The sequence below is a fragment of the Chiloscyllium plagiosum genome, unplaced genomic scaffold (assembly GCF_037043375.1).
Source record: "Chiloscyllium plagiosum isolate Xiang-an unplaced genomic scaffold, Cpla_swu_hap1 HiC_scaffold_6, whole genome shotgun sequence".
Classification (NCBI taxonomy): Eukaryota; Metazoa; Chordata; class Chondrichthyes; order Orectolobiformes; family Hemiscylliidae; genus Chiloscyllium; species Chiloscyllium plagiosum.
Genome location: NW_028270144.1, coordinates 69,894,110 through 69,905,233, shown reverse-complemented (window position 1 = coordinate 69,905,233; position 11,124 = coordinate 69,894,110). Strand labels below are relative to the sequence as shown.

The following is an 11,124-nucleotide window of genomic DNA, read 5'->3' as shown; positions in this document are numbered from 1 at the left end:
AGGAGGAGAGGTATTCATTCGTGACTACAGTTCTCAGACTTCAAGAGACAGGATACCCTCGGTTGTAAGGGATACATTTCCAACTTGCTCCTGGGTGTAAACCTGGTTTTGCATATCAGCTGAAATCAATGCAAGTGAAATTGGACATTTTTACAATCAGAAGATTGGTCTACACAACAGTTTTAGATTTGGATGGCAATTTGAAAATCTAGCTCTTTGTGTTTCTTTCAGCAGTTATTGATATACAGGGTATTGAAAAATTGTAAAACTAAAGTATTGCAGAGGCTGGAGATACAGAATAAGCACTGAAGGCGCTGGAGGAACTCAGCAGGTCTGGCAACATCTGTGGAGAATGAAACAAAGATAATGTTTCGAGTCCAGTATGACTCTGAGGTTCTGAAGAAGTCACAACCAGACTCAAAACATTAACTTTGTTTCTCTCTCTCCAAATGCTGCCAGACCTACTGAGATTTTCCAGATTTTCAGTTTTTATTGCTGAAATGATTTACTTCAGTTCACTCACAATTTATAATATTCTGCTGCTGTGTTTCAGATGTATTACCAGCTTTCAAGACATTAACAAACAGTATCACAAAAATAGTTAGTCTTCTCAAAATCCTTAATCAAGTAGCTAACAACTTTATTCTTGACTCTTACCACAGGTGTTTGTTAAGCGAAGTATAACAGAAGATATTTAGATCCGGCAAATATTTGAGCACAGTAAAATCTGCCTTATCTTTGTAAGCTTTTTTCAGCGTGAACATGTGGAAGAATTGCTTTCTGTTTGAACAGGTACAATGAAGTGGCTGTTATATCAAAAAGTGATGGAAAGCTATCTATAAAATTTTGAGACAATTCAAGAAATAATACCTCTTCCCTCATTCTGGCATATTATCGTTTAACAGAAAGTGCAGATTCATCTTTTACAGAACTGCAATAGTTTGCTTTCCATTGTTTATCCTTTTATATTGCTATTTCAGACTCTTCAAAGGCTCACTGGATTGTCTCACATCAGTCCACTCCTGCATGGTGTTCTGTAGAGCCTGGGTCCTCTCCTTATCCACTTGTACATAGTCTACTTTTTCATCTGATGTCACTGAGGATGTGGAAGGCTGGTTCGAGACAGGAGATAGATTTAAATGAGTTTGTTCCATTATCACAAATTAACATGAAATTGGCTATATTTTACATATACATAAATAGAATAACTTTGTTAATTTTTGATAGTTACCCTCATTGGGTTTTGTACTGAAGGAGACTAAGACTGGACAATCTAGATCACTGGGAGTCCATAAGAATAAAACTGGCAAGGGAATGAGAAGGAAAAAGGGAAGCTGAGCCAGATTAAAGTCATAGAGATCTACAGCATGGAAATAGGCCCTTTGGCCAAACTTGCCCATTATCACTATTATCTAGTCCATTTGCCTGCATTTGGTCCATATCCCTCCATAACTATCCCATCCATGTACCTGTCCTGACGTTTCTTAAAAGACAAAATTATACTCGCCAATACCAATACCTCTGCCAGCCTGTTCCATACACTATCACCTCCCATGTGAAAAAATTGCCCATCCTGACCCTTTTGTACCTCTCCCCTCTCACCTTAAGTCGATGGTCTCTAGTTTTAGACTCCCTTACCATGGGGAGAAGCTGTTGGCTCGCTACCTTTCTAAACGTCTCGTAATTTTATAGTCCTCTATAAGGTCACTCCTCAGTCTCCTACGAACCAGGGAAGCCTATCCATCCTCTTCCTATAAGTCAAATCTTCCAGTCCAGGTAGCATCCTAGTAAATCTTTTCTGCACTCTTTCTAGTTTAATAGTATCCTTTTTATAGTATGGCGACCAGAACTGCCAACAGTACTTCAAATGTGGCCTCACCAAAGTCTTGTGCTGCAACAAGATGTCCCAACACCTATACTCAATAGTGTAATAATTGTGTAATGCTCAACCCAATACATTTAAATCCAGAGAACATTTACTATGAAAAATAGAACCAAATGATCTAAAATAGACAAATTATAGGTTTTACCTTTCGATGAGGACCAGGAGAGCTAGGCTGAAAATCTAAAGACAAATAATCCACACTCCCAGGCTTCCTTGCACCAGGGCTGCCAGTCACAGCATTCATTGGAGAGGTAGAAATTGGATTCTGCTGTTGTGTGGGTAAATGAAATAAAAAGATAAATGTTTCTTATCACAATGAAGTCAGACTTACTGATTTTAATTATAACAAGAACATGATAAACTTCCTTAATTCAACATGCAGCTGTAAAGTTCTTTGGTAATTCTGAAGTTATGGAAAGACACAGGATAAAGGTAGACTTTTGTGAAGAGAGTCAATAAAGCTGTTTTCAGCAGGCCTAACATTGAAGCATCCTGTGCATCTGGATCATTGTGAACTCACCTCAATTTCAGTAAATCAAGAAATGGTAATTGCTTGTTCCAACACTTTGTGACACAGACACTGGGGACAATAATTGCAACTTTGATTGCCATGGACTGTTGGCTTTGGGAGCCCTGTATTATTGAGAGGCTTATTGATTCGCACAAAAACTGATGCTGTTAGTCGGTGGATAGATTCCTACTTCCACAGTGCACATCATGTGCATAGTAGGTCTCAAGTCTTCTGATGGGAGGGGCTGAAGAAGATGCCTTACTCCTGCCCTTTATGAACAAGAATCTTCATGATAGTGGTGAGTTCTAAGAGGTGTGAAAGTAGTAAGTTTTAAAATCAAACTAGAATAACAAGCTCTTTGTACTAATTGTGAAATTGGATATACTTGCATTCTTCAATGAAAATATTAATGCAGTTGTGCATAATAAATTTGTATTGTGTGAGATAGGTTTGTTGGGCCAAATGACCTCTTCATGGTCTTCATTTTGTATGTTAATATAACCAATTTCTGTTTAGTTTGCAACTTACAAATGATCTCCTGGAGCATCATGTTTTTAATTACTTACCATTGGAACATAATTTTCTTCACTGTCTCCTGAGTCAGTGCTGGTGACACTTTGTGTTGATAATGGGCGGCAATTTTGTGAAGAAATGGGGTTCACAGCAGCTCTAGAATCAATAAAATACAACTTTCTTTCAAGAACTAAAACACTAACAATGAATCACAAAAATGTTATGGTCCAGGAGGTGACCATTTGGCCCATCATGTCTGCAACAGTACTCCAAAGAGCATTATGACTCAGCGTTATTCTACTACCCTTCCCCCATACATATCCTTGCACATTGTTTCTCTTCAAATAGCATCTAATAGCCCCTTGAATGCCTCAATTGAACCAGCTTCCATCACACTTCCACAAATCAAAGATCTTTGATAACACCAAGGTTGCAATGCACTGAACCTCCATCAAACTTCCCAGACATTTTTAATTGTCTCTCTACACAACCATACATGACAGAAGGAATACATTTCTGCAAAAGGGAGGAAGAAATCACTGGGTGAATCTTGCCCAAGAAGATACAGTTTGCTGCACAAAATATATTAAATTAAACATGATGATCTACTCCAGAATCTCTCAAAGGGAATCATCATTTTTGTGCCACTGCCCTCAATTTGTAGACAGAGGGAAGGCGATAAAATTTGTCTAAGTCATTATTTCTGAGTAATCACATGACAAATAGCTCACTTTTTTTTCCACCATGTCTGCTCCTTCTATTGAAATTCAAACTCTTAGCAATTCCAAGTCGATGGAAAGGAAAAGCAAACTGCTGAAATGTTGGCTGCTGATTCACTATAAGCTTATTTTGTGTTGCTAGCTGGGAACAGTTTCACTCCCCAAAGGTTTACTTGTTTTGGAAGTGACTGCCAATATCTTCTGGACTTATTTTTAAAAGGTCACTTACACGGGCCTGGACCAAGATCTGGTTACAGGAGACTTGAAGGGAAGCTCGTCAATGAATGTATTGTTTCGCGATTCCATTGGACCTTGTTTGGCTGAAATATAAACCATAATCACACAATTGCTGAGTATGATATAATTAAACATTGTTAACACAAACCTTTTCAAAATGGCTGACTTTCTGTCTAAACGAGATGTTCTGCAGATGCCTTGTGGAAAGGCCAATCACCAGGCAAATGTGTGGAATCAAGGAAGATGGTGATAGACAAGTGACCGGAACCAGATCAACACACCGAAAGGTAGGAAAAGAAACCAAAACACCTATGAAACCTAGACGTAGATACTGGCGATTTTGACAACACAATACACTATTGGAACAATATGATCCCTCTTTACAGTTTGGCTAAGATCTTTGCGATCCTGACAAATTCTTAGCCATTCACTTGGTCTCTCTCTCACCATGATGGAACTTATCCAATCTACAGATTTTGTGACTTTAGCAATCACTTTCTTTTCTTCTGCCCTTTCGAGCTCTCTTTCAAGCTTTCCTTTCAATTCCATTGGTATTTTACATGGAGGTTGAATCACAGCTTTCTTTGCTTGGTGAACAATGATATTATATTCAACATATTGGAAGCATCCAACTGTCCCATTGAAACCCTTTGTATATACTGATACCAGACCTTCTCGTCATATGATTGGAAGGTGACTTTTCAATGGGTGTATTTTATAATTAGCATAAAATGTCCAGATCTGATAGTTTAGAGAAAGAAAATCAAACAACCACTCATATTAGGAAAATTGATAAGCCCACAATAATAAATCTGAAGGTGAAGAATGGTACTGGAGCACAGAATAATGCCATCCTATATCTGAAGGTCTTTTCTGAACACTTGGAAGAAAATGGCTATCCAAGGTGTTCTGAAAACACTCAATATCATGCTAACAGGATACAGAGGAATTGTGATTCAATCCAAATCAAACAGTCATTACAATGCATGTTCTTCCTCATAGAAACAGAGGTCTTGCTATGCTGGAGTTGAGCAGTGTGAAGAGCTGCAGATTGAACCTTGAGGTGAAAGAAGTGACCATGAGCATTAAGGATAGTGCCATAGAAGGAATAATATGCATACCTGAATAATGTGCATTGCCTGTGATGTGTGCTACAAATCCACAAGTGCCAAAGAACAACAAATGCTAAATCTATAAGATGGTTGAACACCATCTTACCACATAAGTGATACCACGAAGAACACAAGCTCCAAACTATTCGAAAAAAGGAGCTCAGTTTATTTCCAAAACATAAGAAATATTGATTTATAATTTTTCTACAGTTTAGGAAAGCCATTGACTGAAGTAGTTATAGCGATAAACACATGACTTCAAATCGAACCGGGATGTTAATTGTTGTTGGATTAGCTGTAAAGAACTAGGAATTTTGCTGAGAACCAAATGTATGTCTACTTTTCCTGGTGGCAACCTTGGTCCTGTACTGGAGAGTCAGATATTGTGTAATAATATCTCAGCACTCTCCTAGTCAGGGAGCATAGCAATTATATTAAACAAAAAGCGTTCTACAAAATAAACAAAAAAAATGAGAAGTAGAATACAATCAGAACACATGAAAGTAGCAATTTTTGATTAGGCATTGCTCAATCGTTTAATCTCAAGGGGAGCAGATTCAGTTCTTGCTGTGCTCAATCAAATTGAATTTCTGCAAGGCCTTAGAAACAAAGTTAGGACCCTTCATTTTATATGCAGGAAGTCTGACATCTCTGTTAGACAGTTGCGTGGGATACCTACAAAGCTTCACTTGGTAATATGCTCTCATTTTTCATCTGGATCAATTTCGATCTCTTAATGTCTCGATCAAATGACAATAGTATGATTTTTCATTAAAGACACAATTAATTCTCAACTTGATACAAGAATTAAAGCAATTGTCTATTACAGGTTTACATTGTTCAGCCACCTGGTGCTGACTGTCAATATGTAATCTTTATGCTATTTGCTCATTTTGAGAAATAGTTCATTCTATGTTTTAAACCATCATTCTCATAAAATCAGAGGCTGAGAACTCTGCTGTGAATATTCACTTTCAGATTCCCCAAAGACTAACCACCACCTACAATGCACAAGACAGGAGAATGATGGAAAAAGCTGAAAATGTGTTGCTGGAAAAGCGCAGCAGGTCAGGCAGCATCCAGGGAACAGGAGAATCGACGTTTCAGGCATAAGCCCTTCTTCAGGAATGAGGAAAGTTTATCCAGCAGGCTAAGATAAAAGGTAGGGAGGAGGGACTTGGGGGAGGGGCGTCGAAAATGTGATAGGTGGAAAGAGGTCAAGGTGAGGGTGATAGGTCAGACTGGGGTGGGGGCGGAGAGGTCAGGAAGAAGATTGCAGGTTAGGAAGGCGGTGCTGAATTCGATGGATTTGACTGAGACAAGGTGGGGGGAGGGGAAATGAGGAAACTGGTGAAATCCGAGTTCATCCCTTGTGGTTGGAGGGTTCCTAGACGGAAGATGAGGCGCTCTTCCTCCAACCGTCGTGTTGTTGTGGTCTGGCGATGGAGGAGTCCAAAGACCTGCATATCCTTGGTGGAGTGGGAGGGGAAGTTGAAGTGTTGAGCCACAGGGTGGTTGGGTTGGTTGGTCCGGGTGTCCCAGAGGTGTTCTCTGAAACGCTCTGCAAGTAGGCGGCCTGTCTCCCCAATATAGAGGAGGCCACATCGGGTGCAGAGGATGCAATAGATGATGTGTGTGGAGGTGCAGGTGAATCTGTGGCGGATATGGAAGTTTCCTTTGGGGCCTTGGAGGGAGGTGAGGGGGGAGGTGTGGGCGCAAGTCTTGCACCTCCTGCGGTTGCAGGGGAAGGTGCCGGGAGTGGAGGTTGGGTTGGTGAGGGGTGTGGATCTGACGAGGGAGTCACGGAGGGAGTGGTCTTTACGGAATGCTGATAGGGGAGGTGAGGGAAATATATCCTTGGTGGTGGGATCCGTTTGGAGGTGGCGGAAATGACGGCGGATGATGCGCTGTACATGGAGATTGGTGGGGTGGTAGGTGAGGACCAGTGGGGTTCTGTCCTGGTGGCGGTTGGAGGGGCGGGGCTCAAGGGCGGAGGAGCGGGAAGTGGAAGAGATGTGGTGGAGGGCATCGTTGACCACGTCGGGGGGGAAATTGCGGTCCTTGAAGAAGGAGGCCATCTGGGTTGTACGTTTTTGGAACTGGTCCTCCTGGGAGCAGATGCGGCGGAGACGAAGGAATTGGGAGAATGGTATGGCGTTTTTTCAGGGGGCAGGGTGGGAGGAGGTGTAGTCCAGGTAGCTGTGGGAGTCGGTCAGTTTGTAGTAGATGATTCGGTCGCCTGAGATAGAAATAGAAAGGTCGAGGAAGAGGAGGGAGGAATCTGAGACTGTCCAGGTGAATTTGAGGTCAGGGTGGAAGGTGTTGGTGAAGTGGATGAACTGTTCAACCTCCTCGTGGGAGCACGAGGCGGCGCCGATACAGTCATCGATGTAGCGGAGGAAAAGGTGGGGGCTGGTGCCAGTGTAGCTGCGGAAGATGGACTGTTCCACATATCCTACGAAGAGGCAGGCATAGCTGGGGCCCATGCGGGTGCCCATGGCTACTCCTTTGGTTTGGAGGAATTGGGAGGATTGGAAAGAGAAGTTGTTCAGGGTGAGGACCAGTTCAGTCAGTCGAAGGAGCGTGTCAGTGGAAGGGTACTGGTTGGTACGGCGGGAAAGGAAGAAGCGGAGGGCTTTGAGTCCTTCGTGATGGGGGATGGAGGTGTACTGGGACTGGATGTCGTTTGGAGGAAGTGGGAGGATTGGAAAGTCGTTTGGAGGAAGATGTAAAAAGCTCTGCTTGCCTGGATGAGTGCAGCTCCAACTACACTTAGGAAGCTTGACACCATACAGGACACAGAAGCCCACTTGATTAACACTCCATCTGCCACAGATATTTAACGTTGACTCCCTCCAACACTACTGCATACTGACAACAATATCTACAAGGTGCACTGCAGCAACTCACTATGACTTCTCAAGTGAATCTTCCAAACTCTCGTACCCAGAAGGACAAGGGCAGCAGATACATGGGAACATCACCATCTGCAAGTTCCTCTCCAAGTCACACAACAAACAACATCAAACCTTAGGTGGCATTGGGTCAAAAACATGGTACCCTTCCAAAAGGCACTGTCAGCGTACCTACACCATACGGACTGCAGCAACTCAAGAAGGTAGTTCACCACCATCTTCTCAAGGGCAATTAGTGATGGGAAAGAATTGTTGACTGGGCATGTTGGTGATAATATCAGGTCAATCATACTTGCAAAGGATTTGTTGATTTCCTTCATTTTCTATTTTGACCACAGTGTTAATCTTTGTTATAACCTACTATCTTTGATAATTAGTCAATGAAAGAATGGTAAACAGTTGCCAGCTTATATCACCATCATACATTTCTGGCACTTTTAACTGATTATTGCTGTGATATTAACAGAGCTGTAGACTGTAGATTGAAACATTACAGTAATTTGAAAGGTGCTCAATGCATTAGAGCTGGTATAGAAATTACTGCTACAGAAGTTTAATATATTTCAGTACTTCTAACATATCAAAGGAGTGAAATATTAATTCAAACAGTGTAATTACTTAGAATCAAGAATTATGCATCAATTATGTGATTATGTAAATTCATAATTCAACATAACAAACAAATAATATACCATAGAATGGTGCACACCTCAGGAGAAAAGTTTGTACTTTTAAAATTCCAGCTGGATATCTTGCCAGTCAGCAGTTTGCATTTGTGACCTTAGCATGGACTGTGCATAATCTTTCAGCCATTTATTCTGTCTCACACACACCTGAATTTGTAGCACAGGCTTCCAGCTGGCAAGGTCTCCAACAAGAGTACAAAGTCAGAAATTACTCTCATGACAGAGGAGAGGTGAGAAAAGCTGCCCTCAACATCAATCACATATGCTACCAGGAACCATAGCAAAACTATGTTTTACTGAGAGGATGACCCTCAGTGGGTGAAATTACAGTGGGCAAACAGCATCAGTTGATCATTATTGTGTTTATTGATGCCAGGAAAAGAAGAAAAAGCCCAATCATCTCCTTGACTCTTACAGAATCCCAAATAATTAATATCTTTGGACCTCCACTGATAGTAACTTAATATGTTCAAAAGGATCAATAAGGTGATTACAGCAGCAGGGCACAGGCTGAATCCTCTTTTAAGATCTGCACCATCTATTAGCAGCTTCAGGAGTTTGATTGAATGTTCATTATTAACCTGAATGTGTACAACACTCAAGCAATCCAGTACCATCTAGGAGAAAGCAATTCTTTTGTCAGTGTCCTTGTTGCAGATTCCAGTATCATTCTGCACTCCACTGGTGTAATGAAAATATATTATCTCCAGGTGCATTAACGTAATTTGTGAATAGCTTTTAATCGCATTGCCTTTGCTGTGAGATTATGGAAATCATGCTCCAAGTTATTGCTATTTCATTTGAACATTTTGATATATCCTAATTAATGTCATGGCACCACCACGGTGAATTGATTGAAGATCAAGGCTTGACCCTACCATTAGGCAACTAAAGATGAGCAATTAACGTGGGATTGCCAGCGACAGCCGCATCTTGATTTTTTTTTGAAAGTAGTTTTGAAAGTACTTGTAACTTGATCTGTAACTGTAGGAGTTAAAATGATTGTTTGCGAGCTGTGTTGATCACTGAAACAGCCCAAAACCAAAATCAAAACACTGTAACTGTTCGAAATAAGAAATGGAAACAGAATAAAATAATCAGTAGGTTGGGCAGCATCTGTGGAGATAGAAATAGAGCTAGCGTTTCAGGTCACGATCTTTCATCAAACACGTTACAGTGATTGGGTTGGAGTTTATACCTCGCATATGCCCACTCCTACAAAAACACTCAGTCTCAAATGAACTGACACTAAACATGCTTGCTCTGCAGCCATAATTCTAACTGGTGACCTTAAGGAGGTGAGAATTGGACTTCCATTCCTCAGTAGGACGAGGTCCTGCCCTCAAGAGCTGCCAGCCAGTATAATTGGTTGGCACTACAAGTAGCCTGAGAAATGACAGAACTGAGGGGACTAGAAGGAAACCCATGAAGATAAAGGATGGATCTCAGACCAAGGTAAGTTCCAGGTCTTTTAGGCAGGGAGCTTTGAGGAGTGTTGGGGGGAGGGGTGGTGGTAGTATGATGGGGTGGTGGAGATGTAGTTTTGGTGACCACCCAACAATGGTGGGGAGGGGAACAGACACTCTGGGGTGGAGATGCCCTCATGTGTATAGAGCATCACCCGAAGGATGTATCCTCCCCTCACTCCTGCCTTTGGTTAAAAGGGACACCCTTTGAATTCCCATCTCTCTGCTCACACAGTCCATTTTATGATAGATGCAATATTTGTGTTAAATGACTTGCTGACAAGCTCAATTGTCTTATTTCATTATTTTTTTGAAAAATGTCAGGTGAGCTGCTGATGTCAATCCTATTTCAGGTAGGGGATTGGCAGGAAAGCTGGGGAGGGGAGCATTTTTATGTTCCTTTCCACCTAAAACACGGTAAGAACAGGGGCCAGAAAGTCCTTCTCATAATGGAAAGTCTGATTTCGGATTAAGGATCATGATCTGAAAAGTTAACTCTGTTTCTCTCTCCACAGTTGCTGCCAGGCCTGCTGACTTTCTCCATTGTTGTTCATTTTTATGACCATAACAGCACAGGTTGAAATATTATATTTGTACATCTGACGCAACAAAGGTATATTTTTCCAGATCAATGTAGGTGAAACTGATAGAACTTACATTTTCTGTCGGGTTTGAGATTACGGTTGACTGGAGGTGGCAGCAAATCTCCAGGAAAGTTGGGTTTGTGGCAGAGAGAGGCTGTACTTCCTTTGCGTGTGGGGAATGTGGCTGAGGAGAATCCAGGGAAGTCAAAGTGGTGCGGACCAGGACTCATGGGTATGTAGACATCCTGACAACTCTCTGCAGTGGTTGTAACAAATGAAGACAAGGAACCTGGGTTCATTGGCACATAATTATCTTCGGATTCCAAACTTTCTGAGCGGGATGACGTACATTTTGATCTCTGTGAACATATATAATTTCCAACGTCCTTTAAACCAGAACTAGATATGTTTAACTGTGTCTTGTATAACTTATATTTAGAAATTTTTAGATTTGTTGCTCTAGAATGCTAGTGAATTAACATAATGCTTCTTGAAT

General features: G+C 41.4%; 1 protein-coding gene across 4 annotated transcripts in view; it reads right to left on the bottom strand.

The window, feature by feature from the left end:
* Positions 1 to 618: 618 nt before the first annotated feature.
* The window catches only part of gab2 (GRB2-associated binding protein 2), a 317,736-nt gene continuing 307,230 nt past the window's right edge, over positions 619 to 11,124 (bottom strand). For 3 of the 4 annotated variants that reach the window (XM_043691671.2, XM_087988084.1, XM_087988083.1), the window contains 5 exons: positions 10,702 to 10,987; positions 3,858 to 3,948; positions 2,963 to 3,065; positions 2,031 to 2,153; positions 619 to 1,112 (listed from right to left, as the gene is read on the bottom strand). In XM_043691671.2, the coding sequence (XP_043547606.1) occupies positions 972 to 1,112; positions 2,031 to 2,153; positions 2,963 to 3,065; positions 3,858 to 3,948; positions 10,702 to 10,987 (744 nt within the window). In that variant the 3' untranslated portion in view covers positions 619 to 971. The remainder of the gene's footprint in view (positions 1,113 to 2,030; positions 2,154 to 2,962; positions 3,066 to 3,857; positions 3,949 to 10,701; positions 10,988 to 11,124) is intronic. The other variant, XM_043691670.2, reaches the window with a different exon arrangement.